This window comes from Acyrthosiphon pisum, chromosome A1, assembly GCF_005508785.2.
Source record: "Acyrthosiphon pisum isolate AL4f chromosome A1, pea_aphid_22Mar2018_4r6ur, whole genome shotgun sequence".
NCBI classification, from domain to species: Eukaryota; Metazoa; Arthropoda; class Insecta; order Hemiptera; family Aphididae; genus Acyrthosiphon; species Acyrthosiphon pisum.
The window spans coordinates 26,927,133-26,953,898 of NC_042494.1; the positions used below are offsets into that span (position 1 = coordinate 26,927,133).

Sequence of the window (26,766 nt, forward strand, 5' to 3'; positions counted from 1 at the left end):
TCTGCACGACAGGACGTGGAATTTGTGTCGTCATCGCGTCGCGTTTTCGTAAACATTCGTAAACTGCCGTTACCGCGTCGTCGTTATTCACGTCACGGACAACACCACCGACGCAACACCCCCCCCCCCCCCGCGCGCAAGTCTCTAGGAGTGCGGAGTTAGAAATTCGTGCCCGTGGATTCTGGTACATGAGGGCCCTCCCCTCCTATACACCCGAAACTTGGTGAGGTCCGATGATTTTTCTATCCTGATATTATTTCGTCGTTCGGAGACGTACTCGCGAAATCGATTCGTCCAAAGATACCCCCCCCCCCTCCCACTGGAGAGTCTACGATCATATTTTCTGTATACGATGATACTTAAAAAATAAATCTCCGGTCTCGTACAAGTAGACGCGAGGGCGTAACTCCTTCGACGGTGGCTATCGTTTGGATTTTTTTTTTGGTCTCAAATATATATAGTTTTATTTTAATAAAAAAAAAAATACGTCAAATGCTCTGTGTACTACCTTCATTTCCTAAAAATGGTACCCGCTGGTTAAAAAAAACCCCGTATCGATAAGCTCTGGTTTTATTTTGGTCATCCGTAAAATATATTATAGTACATTTTGTGTGTGTGTGTTATTTATAGAGATAATTCAATTTGAACGAAACTATATGTGTATTCAAGATTCGAGTTGTTTACTCGAATTACCCGTCGTTGGTAAAAATCTTAATTGGCTCGAATACACATGTTTTTTTTTAAATTAAAAACACACATGCCAAACAATTAGTTCCCGTCTTGCCCATTGTTAACGACGGCGATATTTTTTTTCGATTTCCAGGAACGGCTCTGTTATTATAATTTTTGCGGACAAAAAAAAATATGACCATTGTGCATAAATCGTTATGAATGTAACGGGTCGAGTCCGGCGAAATGAATCGACGGTGGCGCCGATAACGAAATCTAAGAACCTCCCCGAAAGGGTGGAAGTGGTACAAACTGACATTTTATTATGATGCAAGGATATAGTTTTGAACTCTTAATTCATTGAGTCTTACAACACATTTTGTTTTGTTTTTTTATTACATGCTTAAGCCTGAATATTGTTTTTTCCGTATGCGTTGTTTGTAATTACCAGCTACTTTGTAATTAAAATATTTTTATTTTGTTAGGTAGGTAGGTCGTCGTAGGTACACTTGAAGTCGTCTTGCTCATTAAAATTTATAATATGGATATTACCTGGGGCGAACTAGGAAGTATACGGCCAGTATTCTATAGGTACAAACGGCCCTAACCCATTTTATACCCAGCTTTTATCCATCGATTTTACAAAGATATTTTTTTTACGGATATTTATAGGTACTTAATTGAGGTAGCTTATCAAATATATTATAATATTGTGATTACAACAGTGGTTATACTATAATATACCCTAAATGTTAGTAGACATACTTACTATATCTACGAACAAAATAAAACTTCTATTTACAATTGAGTTCCCTAGCCATTGTTAGGAGAAACCTGGGTAAGACGAGGGCTAGATGTAAGATGGGACATCGTTACATCTCAAAAACTATTGAGTTTTTGGAAAAAATGTTTTAATTAAAAATGTAGTACCTATGTTTGTCACACTATAATATTATTTAATATCAACAAATAATTCAAGTGATACGGTGCGCGGGTGCTTTGAATTGAACGGAAATATGCGATGTAATATTTTGGGAACATCAATTAATAATAAATAAGTAATTAAATAATTGTTTATTCTTAATTACTCTTGTATAACATTTAATGGATAGTCTCGAGGATAGTCTTGTTACGTTTCGATTAACTCGACTATGGTAGAGTTTATCCTTATTTTAAGAATAATAAATACGTTAAATTAAAATATTATTATTTGGGTTAAGACGGAAAAAATATAATAGGGCAAGACATGTTATTATTATTTTTTTTTTTAAGTTTTAATCTCGGCTTAGTGTTTATCCTGTTGTATGAATATACCTCGTGTACTAGAATAAATATTTTATAAGGAAATCGAACTATAGGTATTATCATTTAGACAATACATTATGAAACTTAATAATATAACTATAATTTTCCCTCGCATTTTCCTGATAAATGTTAATGTATATCAATTGTATGTGCTTAATCTATTCATACAATAAATAAAAAAAAAGGTGGTACGTGCCATTTAGGAGGGGCACTATAGAAGTTCTTCTTAGGTAATGATCTTATCGTATTCAATTTTTCTTACTAGCCCAATAGTTTTGGTTTAAAACTGTTCGGTATTTAAATACATTTATTATTATTTAGCAATATCGTCAAATCTTCTGTGGTACAGTACACTACCAAAGATACCTGGCAAATCCGCTCCTGGATATTACTAACTTATTTTTACAATTTTAAATGTGTTCATTTTTATGTACATATTTATAATATATATTGTACAGATTTTTTATTGTTTGAAATATATTTATTATATTTCATCTAAAAATGACGCCATAAACTATTAAGTACAGTACAAAGTCATGCGTGTGATTTCAAATGATCCCTAGTTTGTTCGAAACGAAGCACTACGCACAAATTTCAAATAACCAACAATCAAAATCCACGAAGGGAACTATATATCAGAAAGCTTCTTCAGTTATCTATATCTAATGCAAGCTGTCCACATCACTACAGGCTAGCACGCCTAACAGACGCAAACTTATCGATGATGTTTAAAACTAGTTAATTCTACTTCATTTATTATTGTAAAAAAAAAATTTATATATATATTTTGTTAAAAATAATAAAAAAAAATATTTTTATAAATTTTTTTAATCTGTTAAATTTTAAAATCTAGTAATCAATTACACAACCATTGCTTGCTATGATATACAAACGCCAAAAATTGTAAATTTATATAGGTACCTACTTACATAAGTTTAGTTGATTTGAGTCAAAAAAACTTTTTAGTAATAAAAAAAAAATAGAAGTATTATAATATTATTAGGTATCACACAACTTGGCGTTTAACAAAATCCCAGGGTCTCCATAACGCGTTCATTGTTTTACATTACATAATATTGATCATGAGTAATAACATGTACAAAGAGAAAAAATTAAAATTCTGTTTTTCTAACTCTACTCAACGTTTTTGTTCGCAGGTCTGGAAACGGTCACAGTAGCCGTAACACAGTGACAGGCATCCGTGTCGGGAGTGAAACGGTGTCGGCGTACGAGACCGTGTATCGCGTGTACATACAGAGTGTTGATGACGTGCGCGGTGTATCGTGAAGTGTCGTATCGATTTTTATAATAATATAATATACCTAGTAAAACAAAAGTGGTGATCCTCGTCGGTTGGTGTGCGGTACGCGTCTTGACGAAGACGACAACGACGCCGACGATAGTGCGCGGCGCGTGTATAGGCTGCGGGACATGCACCAACGTGGCGACGTTCGAGCGGACGACGGTCACGACGAGCAGGCCACCATCGCGGGGTGGTGCGCGTAGCGGCCGAACCGCGGCGGCGAGCAGCACGCCGTGCCGGGCCGCAACAGTCCATGCGTGATAACGTGCGACCTGCACGCGGCCGCAATGATGGACCAGAAATGTGACGGCGGCGGTGGTGGTGTCGCTGCTGCCGCCGCCGGTATCGGTGGCGGTGGCGTCGGCGGCCTCATGTCGTACAACCGTGTCCGTGGCGGCACCGAGGTCATCATCAAACCCCGTAGTCCCGCCGTGTTGCAGGTGACCACCGGTGGCAGTTACCACGGCCTGCCGACGGCCACCGACGCCGTAATCGTGCGCAGCCCGCCCGGCGGCCACTTGCCTGGGCAGCAGCAGCAGCAAGTTCCCCCGTCCCGTAACGGCTGTTCCACCCTGTTCAGCGACATCGCTGGCGTCAAGCGGCTCAGGCCCGACGATTGGTTGGCCGTCAACTCGCCGCCCGCCTCGTCGCCTGGCACGTCGCACATATCCTACACAGTAATTTCGAACGGCGGAGGTGGAGGCGGTGGTGGCGGTGGCGGTGGCGGTGGCGGTTACAACACGTCTCCAATGTCGACCAACAGTTACGACCCGTACAGTCCGATGAGTGGCAAAATCGGTGAGTGCTTTTGTACCAATTTTTTTCAAAATTATTTATTATAATATTATATGTTGAGTAGCACGTCTCTTAAGCCATCCAACCCTCCGCCCACATACACTGCGACGCCACGGCGAGTGTTCGTCTAGTGGTGTCAAATTTAAATCTATCAATTTCACCACCCCTTGTTGGACACGTTCCGCACACGTTCCTCTTTGGATTTGTCGCGTGCATGCGTGTATAAGGCCATTGTAAAAAAAAATTACAAACCTGTAGATTTATTTGTATATGATTTTTTCGTCGAAAGGGATTCTCCTATTTTGGTCGAACGTGTGTTCGTAGCCATGGCAATAAAGTTATTTTAATGTCGTCACAGTTTTTCGACGTGTGGTCTATCAAGTTCGATATGTGTAGTAATGCAATAAATATTATGTGCGTCCGTATTTACTTGGCCTAGTTACCAAATCAAACACTCGAAACGTCGCGGCTGCCGGTCTATCATTATTACTATTATACGTTTTTATAATTGTAATAATAATATACCGTTGGCAAATAACGCACGAGAAGAAAAACAAACCGAATGACCGCGGTGTGTACCTGTACATGTTTAGAAATGAAAAAACGGAAAGCCTTGCGATTATTATTAGGTTATATAGGTAGAGGTGTTCCTGCACATCGCGCGTCTCGTTGCGATTTTCGTTTTTTATTGCCGGCGTCAATATCTTTCACGAAAATTATATTATAGTAATCATTTTTTTTTTCATTATTATACGTTGCTCGGATATGGACAGTAAAAAATGAAAATGTGAATTTGTTACTCGTTGAATTGGCTACGCGAGTTTTACACGCAACTATTGCTATACCTACCTACGTTTGTTGTATCTCTCCGACTACACTTATATATTATATTATTATGTACACGTACAATATTTAACGACCTTGGTGGAACTAAGAATATTCACGTCGTCGATTGCGTAATAACCGAACGTTTATGTGTGTAAATGCAGCAAGAAATAATAATTATCTCTAAATAATAATAATAAAAAAACTTATTTAAATGATTACTTTTCGTACGTATATCATGTGTACTATATATACGCATATACATATAATATATTATTATTGTATTATCGTACATGCTGTATGTACTATATAGGTTACATACATGTATTATAATATACGATGTGTACACTCGGCGGGGTATCAATCGCGTAATTGGGTTACAGAAATTTATTCAAAGTTCGACGGTTGACCTCTGCGGACCTCTGGGTGCCAAAATGTTTTTTTATTTTTACTCTTACAAAAGAAAACATTACTCCGTTGCGAATGGCGAAAGAAATAAAGTAGTATCGGGAGCCATTATGCGTCGTCGTAGTAGTTGTCGTCGCCGTTCCCGTCGCCGCCGCCGTTTTTTTTGACGTGAAGGTGGGGATTATTAATTTTGGGATAGACCTTGTGTGTTTACACACTACACGGTATATATTACACATATATATACACTACATTCGCGCGGACTGATACGAAAACAAATATGTAGGTCATTGAGCCTCGCGTGTCTGTCTGTATATCTTTCTTTTCCTCTCCCCGCTGCTGCAGTCTCCCACCGCCCCTCAATAACATACATATGTATATTTTACTTCACTCGCTCTCCGAGCCAACGGTACAATATATATTTTGTAGCTGCGGTCTATCATATTTTTTCTCGAAAACAAAAATCAAAACATGATATATATTAGAACCGCCTGTGCGAGACAGAAAATAAAAACCGCCTAAAACAATACCAGCGACATAGGTAAAAAAAAAAAATAATAATGAGTTATATTATTATCAAGAAAGGGGAATATATTACTACATTATTATATATAGCCTGCTGGTGCGTTTTCTTTTATTCTCTCGCGCGTCTCATCATCATCATCAGATAATGATAATAATAATAATACTAAAGCATATTTCGAACGTAAAAAATACCTAACGGTATCTACAATAGCGACTATGCTCCGTAGTTTTCTTCTTCGCATCCGTTGCGGTGTGTAGAAGCGCGCTCGTCGGAGAACAATATCGCCCTTGGGTAGCTTAACCTTGGGCGGCCGCGGAACGGTTGTACATTAATATAATATAATAATGTTATATACGAGGGAGAAAGAGAGGAGGCCTTTCTCTTTGTCCATAATATATCGTAAAAAAACGTTTCATGTAGACCGTCTGCTGTGACGATCACAGTAATAATATGCGTTATAACTTATAACGGATCACTGTAGCGAACTTTTTATCAATTTTTAATTACTTAACATACCGCGGTGAGCCCGACGAGTGTAACATAGTACTCGTCGTCGTCGATGCGATTGGCTCGTTATAACATATTATACGTTTTTATTATTATTATTATTATTATTATGTTAATCTGTATAATATAATGGTTTGTGCTCGTTTTTTTTTATCCACGACAGTAACTCCTTGACCTTGCAAACTACGGCGGAGGGTTAAAACACTCGACCGATAATAATATGTAGGCCAAGCTTTAACGAGAAATACAATTTTTCGCTGTGTCCATGGCAATATTATCGCGGGCGTACAATATATTATTATACAATATACCTACTTCATAGTATATACACACGACTTTGTAATATCTCTTTCGATAGAAAATAGTCATACATTGTAGTAGGTAACGTTTTTATCGTTTTATTTGTGGTTAACTAGCTATACGTAGTGATATATACAACAAGGTGCAAACTGTTTGACTGCATAAATTATGGTATTGGCAATTGTATAGCGTTGTTGTCCCGTTAAATTTTAATCGATCGGTTTACGTTAAAATAAAAATTGCGTCCGAATGTATACGTCTAATTGAGCGAGTTTTTGAAAGTTAATGATAAAAAAATTGATTTATCTTTAATTGAACGCACGTTCGTCTGCGAGAGACAACTCAAATGCGGGTTGATGTGGTCTGTTCTTGTATCGTATTTGTTACATATACGCTACCCGTATGTGCATGACACATTAATTGGTTGAATTTTTACTTTGTACAACGTTGTGTGCTGTATTATATTTATGCCTCTCGCACATGACCGTCGTTATATTAAATTTCATAATAATATTCTCTTTCAATTCTTTTCGGCGTTCCCCACCCCCCTCTTTGACTTATGCGTGTTTGAGTTATGTTGGCACATAACTGTGTGGGCGTCTGTCCGTTGAAAGGGTTGCAGTGCGAGTCAAGGACTTTCGATCGCGAACCCGGTCTGATCGTGACACGACAATAATATTATTATTGTTGTCGTGTTGTTTATAGTGATAATTATTTATCATTATAAAGGGAAATCGACGAGGATTTCATGAATCGAAGGAGAACGCGCGGTGAATGGACCGAAACGAAACGACGACGACGACGGTGATAATAATGATCGGACCAAGGTCGTCGGACGATGTTGCGGGTCGATGATTTCAGGAAACGCGCGCGTCGTCGAAAGGGATCGTGGCAATCAGTCTTACGAGTGTTGTATCGCATAGTAATGTTCCTCAAAGGTACATTATATTTTTTATGCACACGTAACTGAGCATCGTAACGTCGGTCGGTAGATAAATCATTTTTTTCCCCCGACGACGATGACGAACACAATACACGGGCGTTATGTATTGTCACCCGGTAAATGAAAACCGTGTGTGCTCGCGCGAAAGAAAAAAAATAAACGTTTGCCACAATGAACGACGGAGCGTACGGGTTAGATAACTGCTGCAGTGGCCCGACGGACGTGACTACTTTTATTCGAGTAGAGGTATATTATACGAAATGGTGAAACGTCGTCGGTTTTCGGGATATTATTATTATATACCGCGAGCCGGTGCACCGTGTATGTGGGTCATTCGGAGTTTAATATATTATTATTATTATTATTGTAGAAAGGGAACCGACATTTGACCTACACCCCGGAGCCGGTTAACCAGTCGGAATTTTCGTCGTCTACGCGTACGCACGCGCGACTGAATTTTTTCTCTTAGTCATCATCACCGTACAGTATTATATTTGCTGGAAATAATCAAAGTGAAATCTCTATATTTTTTTTTTTTTATCCGTCCGTCGACGGAGCTTGTTTAATATTGTCGTCGTTATTATCGTTTATCGTCGTTACTATAACCGATATCCGGTCCGCTGCAACAGCCCACTGGCTTTTTTTTTCCTACACTAACGAGTAATAGTAAAAGCGTATTGGCTTCTGTACATCATATGTAATATACATCATCACGAGAGTTGTGTTCATTTATAATTGTTTAGACTTGTTGGGTCGTTCTCGGCGATCGGATGCGAGTACAACTGTACACGTTGCATGTTAATATATTATAATGGTTGGAGACTCTAATAACCTATTGCTATGTCGTGATTTATTTTTTACCAAAAGTCACATTTGACAACAAATTATGTCATCACTATAATATTACTGTTGGAAATGTCGGTTGATTCATCAGCTACACTCCTCCGTCGTGTGTATTTAATAATTCAAAAACACGACTTCAGCATTTTACGTTTAACCTTTATTCTTAATGTATAAATAATAATATTTTAAAAGCGACCGATCGACCAATATTATTCGCCTACTATGCCTATACCGACTTTTGCATATTTAAACGGATCGTTTGACTATCCGTCGGCCAACAAGTCACAATACTATTTCAAAAATATTATACAAAATATACGTTTAGTACTTAATTTTTCTTCGCTGCACGCACACATATTTTCATATTATACATAATAATATATGATATTATTATACGTATAGGTCTGTCTATTATAGAGCGGGTCCGGCGTTTTCTAAAATTAAAATTTCTACGACCCGACTAAAAATACACACACACACACACACACACGTTGTACGCGTACGTGCCAGGCGGGCGGTAGGTTCCAGTCTACCGGTAGTATCGTGTTGTGGTGTGATGGCGAGGGGAATGCGATCGGGAGGGGGGACAGATGGATCTTTCACTTTTCGAATGAGGACACGGCGGTGCTGAAACTAACAGTCGCCGCTGCAGCGGTGGCGTGAACGGCGTTTTTAATACTTTCACTATATAATAATACAATAATATAAAATAATAATATAATATTATACGAGTTCCAATAACGTCGCTGCACAGTCATTTATAATATACTCGCCACCATATAATTATATTATACGTATAGGCGCGTGATTGATACGCGTGCCCGTCAAAAGCAGCGGCGGACATTGCGAAAAATAAACCGTTTACCCGCCCAGAGTTGGTCGCCTTTAGTGCGAAATTTTGTTAAAAGAGGTTGTCGGCGCGCCATTCGTTTTTCTCTCTGTGACCCAACTCGCAACTACATAACAACAATCTCGTTCGGCACAGTCATCCTTCTGTTGTTAGCACTAGTGTTAGAGCTCGGAGTGTTGAAGTTAAGAACATCATGATATCGTGTGTCTTACTAATTTTGCAACATCGTGCGTTGGTCAGAGCAGGGATTAAACAAATAGGCCGATGCACACGAATCGTTTGGAAATGGGGCCGGGTGTAGAGAGTTTTTTCGTTTTTCACTTATCAGCAATAATCGTTGGTCGCGTGCGTGCACAAAACGCAACATCTCATCGAATTTGGTGAACTAATGATTAATTTTGTTTATGGTTGTGGCACAGTCAATGGAACAGACAATGCGCCGTATCCGGAGAGAAGACTCGCCGTTGTTGCGTTTCTTTCGTTTGTCCGCGTGAATTTGTAGTCGTCGTCCGATTAAAAAAAATGAGAATCTCGACGAGATTACGCGTTTTTTGTTTTCACTGGTGCCGGTTTGTTCACATATTATGATATTAAGTATGTACACGGCGTATTCCGTAGCGACAACAAACGAACAAAAGAGAAAATAATTTCGGGAATCAATTGTTTTTTATTGATTTCTCGTCCACATTATAATAGTTCTTCGGGTCGGTGTATTTTCCATTCGACCAAAACAAACCAAAGCGTCACAACAGTTTTGCATCAAGCTCGTGATATTTTACCGAATTAAGCGTGAAGTCATCAAATTAAAAATCGTTCAAGCCCCTATTAGTTTAATATTACTACCTACATGTTATTATGTCGGTACGTCCATTACGATACAAGGTTACCATAGTAAATAGTTAATTAAATAGGATATTATTACCCGTGTGGAAGTTATTTTTTGTGTTGTGAATATTAATTTAAAATAAATACAATATATTTTTTAAATAATGCTATTTTTTCATGTGTCTATACGACTGTATGCGTATACAATCTGTACTCGTTTATACAATAATTAATACGCAAACACTACGATGTACGGTGTCAGACGTGGTGGCGTGAGAGTAGTCCGGTGACATACCTTTAAAGATTCGTATTTGTGTGTAAAAACTCACTTTTTTTTATATCGATTGTTATTATAAAGTACAGTTTTTCATCGACGGCGCGAGAAAACACCTCGTACCTGTATATGGATATCATCGACCGTATCATACTACGCGTTTCGTCGGATAAGGTCATTTTATCATCCGATCAAATGCTTTATGAATGTTATAGACAGCAATATTCGTTTTAAGTTATTACCTACCATATAACATGCGCGTATCGGCTGTTATCCCACGATCCATCAAAATTCTTCACCATAGTCCATGCGCGTACACCATTAATTTTCCATAATTACTAGGTATAATCCGTTACCCAACCCTCCCTGTTGTACCTAATTAAGTATAAACAATATATTCACCATTATAATAAATAATAACACGAGATTCGATTGTAATAATAATGATAAAATGCCTTTAACCACGTTTCAAACTTTTAAAATATCAAATTATTTAGTGCACGCTAGGCGGCACATGGGTCACGTGCCTATTAAAAATCTACACGATAATACTATATTATGTTGGTTATTTAATACTATTATAGACTTAATTGTCGCTAGTTGAATTTTATGTTGGATAAAACACGCCGGACAACTAATGCACACGAGACTTCCGATTTCGATTCGGCCTCATCGATATAATAATCGTTTAGACCGGTGTTTTTTCACTATATATTGTATAGGTGTAGTATTATTATTCGTCGTTCAACATTCAACCAAATATCGAGTTTCAGTTATTGTTTAATTGACTTTTTAACATTTAAATGTTTTTGGACTGGACAAGTGCACGTTTTTCATTTTTTTCCGACCGATTTTTCGTAAGGTTTTTGTTGTCACGGTTACTTATTAACAATAACATATTAATTATGGTTCGTACATTTTCCTTGTAGAGGAACAATATTGAGTAGCGTGCTATGGTTTTCATTGATATTCGTTGATTCGCATTCATGTTGACATAGGTGTTATAAAATATTATATTGTTTGGGTTAACCTTGACAATAATACTATATTTATATGTTAATAAATTTATCGTCCCGTATTCGGCAGTTGCATTTTCCATTAATAATTGCGTTTATTCCACCGCGTTCAATTTATAAAAAATCAATACTTTAAAAAACCGTTCAGGGACGGATCCAGGGGGGCCTAGGGGCCCAGCCTCCCCAGACATATTTTTTTTAAATATAAATATTAAGTAACAAATAACCAAAATCTAAACTTCTTTTCACATTGTCACTTTATATATTAAATAATCAATAATTTATTTATCACATTGATTACCTATACCTACTATTATGACAACATTTTTAGTAAAGTGTAATATTTTATTATAATTGTATTTGTGTTTTAAAAAAATTGTTGGTCCCCTCCCCCCAGATCTATGCTTTGGATCCGTGCCTGAAACCGTTGTCAATCTTTCGAGAGGTTCAAGCCATGCACATTGCACATGTGTTATGTTTTCGGACTGAAATCGCCGTACACATCACACACACACACGTGTTCGATAGAAGAAAAAAGACGTTACGTTTTGCAACAAATCGATGTTTTTGTTTTACATTTTTTGAAATTGTGTATCATCTGAGAGAATCTCCCCGCACGCCGATAACCGAAGAAGCACCCCCATGGGGGGGGTGGTTGGGGGTCGGGAAAAAAAGGAGCATCGTCGTAGTTGTGATGGTGATGTTGTTTTTATTGTCTGTTGTTGACGTTTAGTCGTTTTGGACGGTTCCGGCGAGCGCTAGCTCGCTATCTAGCGGACAGACGATGCATCCGTTCAGTTAGCGACTCGGCCGACAGACAGCGTCGGACGTTACACCTTTCCGTCGCAACGACACCGAAAATTGTCTTCAACGAGATGTCGGGATTTCGTATTAAACCGGCCCGGTTACTAATTAACGGACAAAGTTAATCGAAACGTAAAGGTCTCGAGAACGGTCGGCATTTCCGGGACCTCGGGATCGTAACCGACTATTTATCGCCACTATAGGCACTGCCAACTGCCAAGGGGCAAGGATATTACATAAAATGTTGGGGCTGCTAAAATTGTGGAGTATAATATTATTAAACTTGTCGAGTTCGTATAAAGTTGCAATTTACTTTAGTAGTATCTACAATCGAAGGCAATATCGTGCGTTGCGATCTTTTTAGATATAGTAATATTACTATTTTGGAGATTGGATAGAGTGTGCTACAACAGCGATACAATCATATTTCGTAAACGGTTTTCAATAATATCGATATAAAAACGATTTCAGAGCAACGTATCCGTCAACGGACGTTTTCAAATCTGATCGGGGTCGATTGGTTTTACGCGGGCGTTCAAGTTCCCCTAGCAGCACTCCCCCCAAAGTCCCCCAGTTATACTCAATACTCGTACAAATATACAAATATAACGACCGTGTGGCTCGATAAACGACATCGGACGAGAATATCCTACTCCGTTCTACCCCCATCGGTATATTGTATTATATTATACGTAAGCTCGGCTCGAACTATAGGTGCCGACTACCTATATAATATTATTATGTGCATGTGTTTTTTTTGTAAACGATTTATTATTTTCAACGACCCGGCCCAAAGGTCAATAATATGTTTACGATTATACGCACCGGTCCCCCCCCCCCCAACCACGGACATCATAACCGAAGTACTCGCGCATACCCATTGTAGGTCAGCAGCAGCTGCCTGCCAACGCCACCGCGTTTTCCCGCATCGTATATATAATATATTATAATATATTATATAATATAATATCATTACTATTACTATTATTATTATTACTATTATTATTTCATTTTCATTGTCGTTGTAACGTAACCGTGTACCTATATCATAGCTGTGCAGCGTATTACCATTATTGTAATGCGCTCCGCCCGACGTTTGTCGTCGTCGTCGTAGTCTACAAATGGTTAAGTTTTTTTCCTCTCCCACAGAGGTAGGTACCTACCGCTGGCGTCGCATATATTATATTTTATACACATACATGGCAATATTGTATTATCGTGTACATCGTACGTGTATGTTGCCTCTTTCTTATTATACTACTATTTATATAGGTAGAATATTATTATACTTACTACGGTGTAGCTTGCAGTCTGTACGTTCGACCGATTAGATTGCGTTCGGCCGATTATCAACACCGTATATACCACCGGCTATGCAGTATATAAAATAAATTATTACACGCGCCGCCTGCTTATTTTCGATAGTATTATATTATTATTTAAAAAACCATGTACCCACCGACTCGCGTATTACAATGGTGGCGATATACACAATATATGTCGGTTTGGGCCGAGTCCAATCAACCTGTCAACCCGTGACAACCGAAACAGATTTTTTTTTCCGTTCTGACGAAATTCCCCTGCTTCGTCCGCCTCCACGGACTACAGTAGACACGAAATTATCACCTCCACTAGTCCACCGTCACCATCACCGTCGTCGTCATCATCACCATCATCACGGTTATATAAATTATTATGTGCGAGTTATAACACACACGACGACATTGATTTTCCATCGTATCGATTATTTTTTCCACGATCATTTTCCCGGTCTCTGTTTTTTTTTTTAATGCCAACTCAAGGACGCTTTTTTCACGGGAAAAATCAACCATCATCGTCTATACCGCGCCCCACGAATCCATTCGCTGCTCGCTGCTGCAGGCATATAGCATCGATCATCGACAGCGAACTGTCGTTATAATATGTTATCACTTATTATATAATATACACGTACCTTGTACCTATGTATACCTATACGGCTATACCTACTGTACTTTTTTTAAAACTATAGAGCGTTTCTCACGTCCCGAACGTGCGTGTGTCATTGTGCAGCGCTCGCATCGTGTGTGGGGAGACCCGCGACGATAATGTATTGCGCCATAGAGAACCGATAATAAAATATGTATATATACGTAAATAATTATTAAGTCACGCGCGTACCTATCTCTGTACCGAATAATACAAATAGAAAAGTGCCATCGAGAGGAGGTGGTTCGTTAACAACGCTCCTACAATGCGTATTGTTTTTCGGTCGGACCGACCCACGAAAGTCGTAAGGTATACATAATAGTACCTATGCGTCGCGCGGGCGATATTATATTATTATTATGATATTGAAATTGCAGCGGTGTTCACGGTCGACGCTGCAACACAGCAGCCGTGTGAAATGGCGGTCAATAGTCAACGGAGGTATAGAAGAGTGGAACAAAATATTATGACCAAATAGTAAAATAGAAGAGAAAAAAAAAACGAGAGGACGGTCGAAAGGCGGACGGAGCAACCACAAAAAGCGCGGGCCGACGACGAAATAACAGCCAACAGTGCTGCTATGTGGTCATTAGTACCCATACCTATTATTACTATTATTATTATTCTACGCGTTGTGAATGCGTCGAGAATCACGGAGTGTGTGATAATATCTGCAGCCTGGCCTAATAATGCGTAATAATATTTTTCCGTTTAGTCATCGCCGCCTCACACTCTACATTTAAGACATTTATTATGTAGGCATATACATATTATAATATAATATGTCCTGCAATAATATTATGTTTACGCGCTATTATTATCATCATCGCGTGTGCGGTTGTCCTTGGAACGGACACGCGCTCGTTCGGGGTGTGTGGTGTTATGAACAATTTTTTTATTATTATTATTAGTTTGTGCCGATCTCTGGCCGGGACGCGCGTATTTTAACGCGTCGGTGATTTAAACGTCCAAGAGGTGTGTGTGTGTGCATAGTACGGCTGCAGCCATCATCGGTAAATCGCTAATGATATTTTTTAAATATATCCGACGTAACCAGGTAACCCGCGTGACCCGGTTAATGTAACTGTGGCGATTTGCGTTCGACGACTTCGGAGCTAGTGAAACGTCGCAGTGTCCTACTCGACGAACAATTATTATTCGGCACGTGCGAATAGTTCGTCTTCGATATTACACGATGTATACATTCAATACCAACCGCCGTATGCCGTCGACCGGTGCAGCGGGTCGGACGAAAAGTTCATCCGGAGGAGGCGGGTGAACAAATACCTCCGGTCATCTGTACATGCGTCGTCGTTTCTTTAGACACAATAAACATAATAATAGTATAATATTACAGTTTCTCGCGACCAAACAGACGCGCTGCACAATGGCGCCGAGGCCCAGAGGCACAAACACCGCACATTGTTGAGACGATTCAGTCGTACAATATAATATCATTACGGCGTTTCATTCGTTCGGTATGACTGACGTGTACCTACCAACAAAAACGCTTAATACACTCGCGTGCGATAAATATAATATTATTGCGACGTGATATTATGCTGTAAAAAAAAATTGTTTTCGACAAATTTTTAATGGATAATAAATAATAATAATAAATTCATATAGGTTCCTTCGTCGCTTAATGGTCGTGCAGGTGGGCTGCACATGCTGCAATTTAGTGAAGGTTATCGCGTCCGGATTTGACGCCGAGAGAGAACGTTTGTCGACGTCGATATTTGGCGGAGGCCGAGAAAAGATTTGAACGCATAAAAAACGCCACGTTATCGATCGAAATATCTCGTGTTATAACAATGCCAGCGGGAGTTGCGCGTATATTATTATTATTATAATATTGTTATTATTACGATGTTAACGCATCCGTGACAAGCAAACAGAAAAAACATAATCATGGCGGAGGCGCAAAAACCTATCGACGCTGGTGAAACGTTGCCAAAGAATAATAATAATATATATATATAATAATAAGTGCGCGTACTTGCGAGTTGGAAATAAGAAAAAAAATCTCATTTTAAATAAGTCGAACGAAGATCCATGGAAGAATACCTCTCGCGAGTCCTTCTTCGGCGAAAAACGCGCCTGAATTACCAGTTGCGGTGTTCCATGTTCGTTTTTGTTTTAATTTGATAGAGACTATAATAAGCGTCAAAACCCGACGGTCGTGATTACACCCGGAGAATTAATTGCCCGCCTGTGCATTATGCTTTTTCATTGTCGCGTTAATTAGCTTATATTTTTTTTTATCCTCGTCCGATTGCGATCCGTTCGTGTTTTTGTGACGTGGGCGTTTTGTCAACAACATGATCGTTGCAATATACTTCGCCGTCCAACATATATATCGATTTCGTGCTGTATAGTATAGATATGCACACGAAAACACGCATAAATTAGTATTTACAGTCCGTGTAAAAATCATAAAAACTGAGGTATAAAACGTAAAAATTGCTGTTTTCGTGTCCAAGCTTTTAAATGAATATAATTTGAAACGATCATTACGATTTGGATAATTTTTTATGCCAGATAGGAATAATTGCTCCTAAACCATCATCATCCAGCGGTCGTCAAAATTGTTCACAAAGGGAAACATGTTTTGAATGATAAATTGCTGTAAATGACTGTGCGGCTGTGTTGCGCTGTTGTGTTGCCTATGTTTGCGTTTTTTAGGCGCATTCTTTGATTTTCTCGGCTCGAATTACTTGGCTGATGCCGTAAGAACGTTTAAAAATTTGAGATAACAATTATAGGCGTCGTATTCCGTTCCATTAAAATTTTATTTTGAACTTACGTTTTGGCACACTATACGTTATAAATCAAATCGTAATACCTAATTGTATTTCTATACTCCATGTCTCCATCTGTATATTATGTGTATAATAAGCGTTTTGGATTAAATATAGGTACATCGTACATATACTTATAGTATATATTACGTGCTAGAATTTTGATGTATTTTACTGGTTTGCCTGAGGCTCGACATTATATATTAGCAAACGTTAATATATATGCGGACAGAGTATTACACGTATTACGTAATCAGACGTCAGATTTTTATTTAAACCACGATGTTCGAGCAATGCAAAGAGAATTGGTTTGTGGTCTTATAAAAAAATAATGATATACTTTTATTATTTTTTTCTTTTGATTACTATTCCATTTTATAGCCATTATCATTGCTGTGGCTTAAATTTACGCATAGATTATTAACAAGAAAAAATTACCATTGCATTCATATTAATGTCTGTATTATGTATAGTGTAGTATACGCGTGTATATTATAATATGATATAATCTATAATAAGTGGACTTAAATTAATTATGTTATAATTAGGGCTCGGATTTTAAAACCATACATTTTTTTATAAAATAATGCATTAATGACCTAAAACCTCCAAACTGTACCTTTTATAATGCTTTAAATATAATTTAATTTTTAATTTTAGATAATACTATACAATTTTTATTCAATAAATATTAAATACTTATATTCATATATTTATAAAAATAAATGGGTTTGATCTGTATTAAAAATAAAATTGACATGTGTAATATCTAATCGACCTATATAAATCCGAGACGGGTGTTGTTTTAAAACTAGATTATGACATTTTGTAGCCTTGTCTAACAAATGAGAATTTATTTCGTTTTTGTCATAGATACTCCTAAAATAAGACAAAAATTACATAACAATAAACATTTTTGCAAAACGCCAAAGTCCTAAAAAATGCATTGTTAGAATATTATATAAATATAAAACACATTTATAACTTGGATAGTAGTACTATCAGGAAATCCAAAAAATAAATTATGCAAATATGCATCGAAATCTGAGCCTTAGTTATAATATACTGTTCTGCCGTATTCATTGTGTTACATCATCATTCATCACATATAAATAGTATACTAGTATAGTATAGTCTCTATATTGGTATGTTTTTATTTTTTGAGCAATGAGCATGTAATTAATTAACCCCTTAAATATCTCGGACTCTGAGTATACAATAATTATGTGTATTCGCAGAATATTTTTTTCTATTTCATTTCCACATTTATAATCGACGATATTCCCTTTTACGATCGTGAAGTACTCGCAATCTCCAGATGGTTTGACCAAGCTCGTAAATCGAAATCGTTAATATATAAAAAAAAAACCCACTCGGGGAAACGTAGGTCGTGCGGAGCCGTCGTATGCAGCCGTTGTATACAGCCGTTGTACAATATATAGGACCTACTATATATTAATATCCCTCCAGAGAACTATAATATTATTATTTTTTTAAACCTGCAAGAAGAGACGCAAAATCAACAGATGAAACTGGTTCTTCTCTCTCTCTCTCTCTCTCTCTCACACACACACACTATCTCTATACCTGTTGTACACACACACTCACACGCACACACGCAACGCGTATTACTTAACGAGTTTTATTCACCGCGTGTGTCTTATATTACAAGCACGTCGTAAAGAATGTCTAAGGGTTGAGAATACCGAGAGAGGGTTGTATAATGTGTAACACCTGCTGTACCTAGAGGGGGTTGCTGGAGTTCGGCTTTTAACCCCGCGCACTGCAAGGTGTGCATTGAAAACCGCTTTTAAGAAACCCACCGCTGCGGCCCGCGGCCGTCCCGTGCTGCTGCTGTTGTTTGGGTTTGTCTTTATCTGACCGAAACGCATAATATATTACTGAAGAAACGAAATCCGTTTCATAAGACTATAAACTAGAAACTACCGCTACCGACATGTCGTCTCTTCCCGTCCTATCCAATAATATCAATAATAAAAAAAATTCCTGCAGGAGAACCGCTTGTGAAGTAGAGAAGAGGACCGTGTGCGTTAGTCACGGGTTTCCAAGTATGAAAAAATATCCATTAATCATTCACGTAAGATACGAACAAAATTAATATTAACCCCTTTAGACATTAAAATGCATGACCACGTTTGAAAAAATCTCCCGACAATCGGCCACGTGATCCGATTATGTTATAACTTTTTCGTACACACACGTCATATATAATATTCTATGGTATACAAGTTTATATTATGCGTTTTACTTTTTCCTAAAACATGTAATATAAAAATCATTATTACTATTTAGCATTCCGTTAAATAAAAAATAAACAATCAATAAAAATAAAATATCATTAAGTACGTTCTATATGATATTTCGTAAAGAAATATCGTAGGAAAGAAGATAGTCACTTGATACCGATTTAATTTTTTAATTGTGTAAAAAATAAAACAACGATTTTCCTATACGACAAAGGTCGTGTGGCAGTGAAGTAGGTAGTAAATTATTCTCTCCACACACGTCGTATTATAACCGTATCGTAAAATCCGGTGTCCGCGGGTAGAACGGACGGATAAAGCGTTGTATAGGGTAACTTGTAATAATTTGAAGTGCATCTCAATAATATAATGAATAATAATATATTATAACGGGTTACCGATCGGACGTATTATATATTTTGAGATTGTGTGCTACGCGTGCGTGCGTGTTGTTCGGTGTTGTGATGACGTCGAAAATCCGTAGGTACCACAAATACTATACATAATAATAATAATAATAATAATACCACGACTACGGGTTCACCGGTTTCGGGTATATACAAACGATAAATAAAAAAACATTTTTAAACGTCGTAATCGTCGATGCTGCTGCCTACGTCGCGGAGAGAGTAGTACTTTCACTTGAAAACGTCGTGGCCGAGAGAGTGTGTACTCTCGTGTGTACCGTAATATCAACGTCGTAAGACCGTAGGACTGTTGGTGTTTTCTTGCTATTCGGGGTCGATTCACTCGTCGTGTTTTCTACTGAAACATTACGATTTTACGACATTACAATATTATATTATTGTGCTTTATACACGGTCGACCGCGGTCGAGGTATAATAATAATAATACAGTCTTGGTATATAGTCGTCGTCGTCGTTCGTACAGTGGTGGTGGGGGTGGCCGAGGTGGCGGAGGTGTATCGAGCGGGCGGGCGCAAAGTGTTGGCCCTGAACTTATCCCCACCCGACGGTCGTAACTACGGCGGCGGCGGCGGCACTCGCGTGTTGTGTTGATATCGGAGGCCAATGCCGCCGCCGCCGCCGCCAGGACGTCGCACTCTCTCTCACCTGCAGCCGCCACTCGCCAGTTCAAGTTCATCGTTCCGGCAGTGTCATCCCGTCGCGCGTTCAAGTCTCCTCTCGTCGTCGTGGTCTCGTCCGCCGCGTGTGTCACTTTTTCCTCTAACGACGCTTTTTGTCAGTTTCATACTTTCCGATTATACTATATCGTTGTTATATGTTTTTGAAACGCGTGTGTGCTTGAATATTATTACAACGTCTGTGCTCGTATGCGTCAATAGTTTTAAAAACATTTTTGTGTTTCGCTGTTGATTTTTTTTCTGTTTTGATACATGTCGTCTCGCTCGCGGACGGCTCGCTGTATGAGGTACGAGAATATGATTTATATAATAATGGATAACGATATGGGTGTCGTGGTGATATGTTATACCAGGTTGTTTTCTACTAAAACGCAAAATTCTTATCACGACCAAACTAAAGTACGTCACAGCGACTAGGCAAAACACGGGATACGTTTTTGGTTTTCTATAATTACCAATCTTTCGGTATTTTTCAGATTAAATTTTCATAATAATCCTTAAACTAATCAACACCCCGCTATGTATTTTTTCAAGTCAATAGTTGTGCCCTCTTAATAATTAACCCTACACTGCATACAAGGGCATATATGCATTATAACATTAGATGGTTATGCACCTAAAGTATGTTCGATTAAAGCTAATGAAAACCTGGCTATCATTTGCTTAAACCAGTTAAAAATTAGTAGTTCGTAAAATTTTTTTAAAATTTAAAATTTTTTTTTTTATGATTTTTCCTAAAATTATTGAATGGAACTATATAACATATAATTTTTTAGCAAAAAAAAAATGTCATGCAGTGTAGGGTTAACATCTTTACATCTATACATTTATAATATTGTTTTGCTTGTTGTTGAAATACCTACTGTTAGTATATTAGTATCTGTTGAATAAACTAAAAACACGTAGGTGATATAAAAAATCAATGATAGTAGAAACATTTTTATATCGCAGCACTCGGCTCAAATCACACTGCATTTGCAGTGAAAAGTCTTCTTGATATAGCATATCGAAACGACAACCCCAAATTACCTGTATTAAAAACGACATGTTTCAAAGCCGTTTTCGAATATTTCAAAAGTTTTTGACGTGAACGGTGGGTGGAAAAAATAAAATAAGACATTCCATCGAACTCTAATTAAAAGAGGGTAAATGTATACGTTAATACACTGTACATATTATATGTATATTAGAGGTACATTTTACATAATATATTGTAATGTATCGTAGTGGGTACCATATAGATTTCCATAAAGATGACAATGTAGACGACGTCGCTCGTATCGCACCTGTATATATAACGTGCGTGGAATGTGGTTTTTTTAATGGACTTTTTTGAACAGTCGTCGCGATGTGACACACAGACGGGCTCAACATTAACGACCCTATGCCTATAATATAATAATATACATATACATACACGCGTGCTTCAGATAAACAAATGATCGCTTAGCGCACTTAATGGGCCTGTAAAAAAAATATAGATTAACACTATCGACCGTGTTTTTGGCTATATAATAATATAATATATTATGTACATTTTAAGTATAGTGAATTGCTATCTGTGTGCGTTTTCGAATAGGTCCTTGTCTTTGATTTTAGAAACGAACACAATTTCGGACGCGCAACTGTCGATCATCCGTATACGCACGTACTTTCCTATACTTGGGAATTTCACAATATCGCGTGTGCTTAACATCGGCCGTGATATGTACGGACAATCGTACCGACATCTGCATAACATAATAATTTTATTATGTTATATCGCGGTGTACGGAGAAAAATAAAAACCGTATTTGATGGGCCGGTGTCGGATCACAAAAGATTCTATTGTGAGCGCGCAATGACGTCACTTTATTATTAAATCGCTGCTGGTCCCTCGCGTACATATTATTATAATAATGTATAATGTAATGATATAGTATAATATAAGAAACACATTCACGCGATGTTACTGCTGCTGCGTCGTAGCGACGTCGTAGAATAAATAATAACAATAAAAAAATCTAGTAAAATAATATCTTTACCCGACGACCGGGGATGGACAAAACTAGGGGAAGGGTGAACATGGAGGCCATCGGCTCTCCAGGTGGGCTTAGGTCTTATTTCCGGTATAGAATTATCCACCCCTAAAAGCTTGGAAGTCATAATTATAATGAGAATACAGGGCAAATCCCGAGGTGGGTAAAGTTATTGGTAGGTATATGCATTTTTAAACCATTACCTCCACGAAAAACGGTGGCGAAACACGTTGACGGGTCTTATCACACACACAGAAACAAACAAACACACACATATATATAGTGGACGTTTCCGAACACGTTTTACAGAAGTACAGCTACTACTACCCCGGTTATCTGGTCATACGCCCGCGGTCGACCGCGCAGCCCAGAACGCCGGCCACAAGTTGGCCACACCTCCGCCGTTATTCACATGTAATCCGGCTGACCCGGCGACATGTTGCGACTAGCATCGCAGAACGACGGGGCCATGACTTCGTCGTCCGAAGTCACCTCGTCGTCGTCCTCGTCGTCGGCGGCCGCCTCCACCGGGTTCTCAGCCACCAGCATGTTTATCAACGCATTCTTCAGCACCAACATCAACAGCCCGATGACCCGGGAGAGCTTTGAGTTCCTGCAGGACCTCGATGACAGCTTCGGCGAACAGCCCACTTACACCACCCACCAGCAGCGGTACCACCAGGACACCATCATGAACCGGTTCATGACACAGCACAACAACAATTCGTCCACCGTCCCAGTGATAACAACAGGTATATGATGGCGGTCACCTGCGTTTATGTACCAATGGAATAATTGTCGCGTCGTCGAGTGGTCGATGTTTATTTTTTATTTTTATGGATATCCTGTTTTCTCACTGTGTATACGATGACTAGCAGGGTTAGTCGTTCATTACCAATTGGTATTTGGTGGGGGTTTTAGGTATCGTAATTGTATTATATGTTCTTTCATCACGTTGTTGTCGTCGTCTATGATGGTTCGGTTAACAGAAAAGTTCCTTTCGATTCGTACCTATATGTAAAATATAATATCTTAACTCTAAAAATAGTTAAATAGTTTGATACATTTGACGAAAAAGGCTGTATGCCTGTATGTATATATGCCTGCGTGTGAGATAATCGACGAAGCTGCAGTGCGTTCTGCAATCCAGCTCAAGTTCCCTCTCCGATCTGTACATACTTTCAGGAATATAAACACCTCGCAGAGGCAATATAGAGTTTTTACTTCCGACGTATCGCTGAAAAAATAACTCGTCCTGCTGTAAATGAATTGTATAATTGTACAATTAATTTTCCATTGAATAAACACCGCTTCTGCGAGTCGTCACCAAATTACGAAAAGAGACTGTTTTTATATTATATTCTGTGTAAAAAAGAAAAAAAAGTTTAATTTTATTCGCGACATACTGCAGAGCGCAGACGTATAATGTTATAGTGGTGAAGTAGTTGGAATATCTCGAAGATAATCGTACAACATACTCGTTGTGTACGCACATTATATTATACAGCAAGTACGCCTACGTTTTGGCCCACAGACACAATAAACGCATGATACGCACACACGAATAAATCCGTTTGAATTCTTTGCGTATTTTATTTTATTTTTTTATTTTATCTTTATATATATATATTAAAAACACACAAGTATAAATTGCTTATTAGTACTCATGACCCGAAATGTCCCGTTTCTCCCCCTGACCAGACAACTAATTTTTTTTCCTGTGTTCGAACAATTATTTGTGAAACGACTATAGTATACTACTATAAATGGTGCCGAATGACTCGGGTAATGAATGCACAACGCTGATCATACGAATGGATTATATTCTACAACAGTGTTATAATATTTTGACGGTTATTTGTCGAGGTATTTCAATACATTGTGTTCCTATTAGATTCACTAAATAAAATTAAAAAAAGGTAGGCAAGTAGGTACCACTTTTTTCATCTAAATTATAACTTTTCAGATGCTTTTTTCCCCCCGCTTCCTACCTGATAAGATGCTAAAGTAGAAAATAAAAGCATTTTTATTGCCCAAAAGGTGTTAACAGAAACAAAAAAAATTTAAATAGATAATAAAACATACATCATTGTAAGATCAATACATAGTTCTATCGCTCCGATCAGAATTTAAAACTGATAAATTCATATATAACATGATATTCTGGAATTTTGCTCATTTTGTGTAAGTTGGTAGTTGGTAGACTAATTAGTGTATTACTTACCAGCTACCAGCTAGTACCTTTTACACACGGTAAAAATAAAATATTGTATTTTATTGACATAGGTGTCGACTGCCATTCATTTTATAGAGCGTAATATTCTCATGTGTGTTTTATTTATCGTGCAGGACTTAATTTAAACAATCACTGTTATACGTTAGCGAGTTATGACCATTAGTACCAGATTATTTTTAACGTATGTTGTGGAATTATAAATTCGTTATAAATTACGTAAAAATGTTTACGTCCCAAGGATATTATACCTATTAACCTATAGGCTATAGTAATTGAAATGTTTAAAAAAAATTGTTTACTAAAATAAATCACAGTTCGTGTCAATGACTGGTATAATTTATTATATGTTATAATGATTATTAATTTTATATCTATTTTTAATGCATCTGAAAAAATATTTGAGTTTAATCTATTGTTTTTTTTTTGTGTAAAAATATACCTTATAAACAGGTTCTGATTATTTCAGTTAAATCGAACTCATAATTATGAGCTGTGAGTCACAACTCACAAGTGCTTTGGGAGTGAGCCAATACGCGACAAAACTTCTTAACACGTTCGTGCAACTTCCTTCCGCTCGGACAATTTGTTAAATCCTACATATGTTTACCGTTAAGTCACGATAGGTTTTCCAATCAATTGTTAATTTGTTTTCAATTATTAATTATGCTCATCCGGTTAAGTCATTTGAAATACTACGTTATTTAACAATTGCATTATTTTTACGATTGTATTTCCCTCAAAGACTTCCCCTTATAGTCTTAGGAATCGTTTAAACAATATTTTGTAATCTGGGTCTCATTACTTATATCATTTGCATTTTTGTTTTGAGACGTACTAGTAACACCTATAAAGTGATATCATCTACACTGAACTACTGAAGGATAAATTTGTTTCAGTTCATGATTAAGTAAAATGTGATATTTTTTGTTGCATATCTTTGTCCATTGGAGTTTAAATGATATTTTAACTGTTTTTGTGATTTTAGTGCTATTTTACTTTTATCGACATTGTAAAGTGAAAATTAATTAAAAATATACAGAAAATAAAATATTTATAAATACAAAGATTTGTATTTGAATTATCTATTTTTCTGGGAATGTCGTTACCAATTTTTATACGGGGTATAATATTTAAATACATTTTATATATATAATTTATAGTAACTTGCGGTTCACGTATGATATAAAGAAACTTATTTTTATTTTTAATGCTGAAAATAAAAAAAAATTAATTTAAATTCTAAATTTTTGGAAAAATACAAAATAGCCAGTTTTTAGATCTGATTATAAGAACAATTTTGATGGTCAAAACATTTACCTAAGTCAAGTAGTTTATTTTTAGAATTTTTTTCAAATATCGATAGTTTTTGAGTGAATCAATTTAGAACGTAATAACTTTTTTCAAAATATTATTTTTGGGAATTTCCTGACATGAGTATATTTCTTAAATTATTTATTTGTCATATAGTTTTCACAATTTTTGTCACACATTTAACTAGCATAATTTTTTTTTTGTCAGGTCTTCCTGTTACACCATGCATGTACCTATAAGTGTACCTGTATTTTCAACATTTTTATTGCATATTTAAGGGCTTTAATAATTATTTTTAATTATATATAGGTACACCTTTTAAGTTTTAATATTTGTTGAATTACAAGTTACAAGCCTTGCTTATTACTTTTAAAAAAATAAAAAAAATATCTAATTATTTAATAAAAATTATATTACTACCAATGTATGTGCCTTACAATGTACTACCTATATATTTTTTTTATCATTTAATTAAAAATTTAATTTGTGTGAGCTTACATTATTATAGCGTTCAATAGCCCCGAGTCTGCATACACGTTTTGTGTTGATATACTGTTTAATATGAGAGTGTAAATTCGAATATTAATTTTGTTCAACCTTGTACTCGCGAAAAATAATATGAATAAATGTCATTTAAAGTACTTAAAAATTCATATCAATTGTTAACAAAACTCAATCGATAAAAATATAAAATATGATTATCAGATATGCGTAATCGGGTGATAATAATTTAGCTAGGTGGCAGTAGTTTATATCGAACTGAAAAAAAAATCGATGGTGAATACGACCCGTGAGAATACCGCCAATCGCTATCGATAGTCATCGCTGTAGAAGTTAATATTGTTTTATAAAAACCTACTGATCCAAAGA

The 26,766-nt window shown here is 37.1% G+C and overlaps 1 protein-coding gene across 3 annotated transcripts in view; it reads left to right on the forward strand.

Annotated features, from left to right (window-relative positions):
* The window catches only part of Ecr (ecdysone receptor), a 40,959-nt gene that overhangs the window by 923 nt on the left and 13,270 nt on the right, over positions 1-26,766 (forward strand). The window contains exon 2 of one of the 3 annotated variants that reach the window (XM_008183993.3): positions 3,132-4,075. In XM_008183993.3, the coding sequence (XP_008182215.1) occupies positions 3,565-4,075 (511 nt within the window). In that variant the 5' untranslated portion in view covers positions 3,132-3,564. 3 annotated transcript variants of the gene reach the window in all.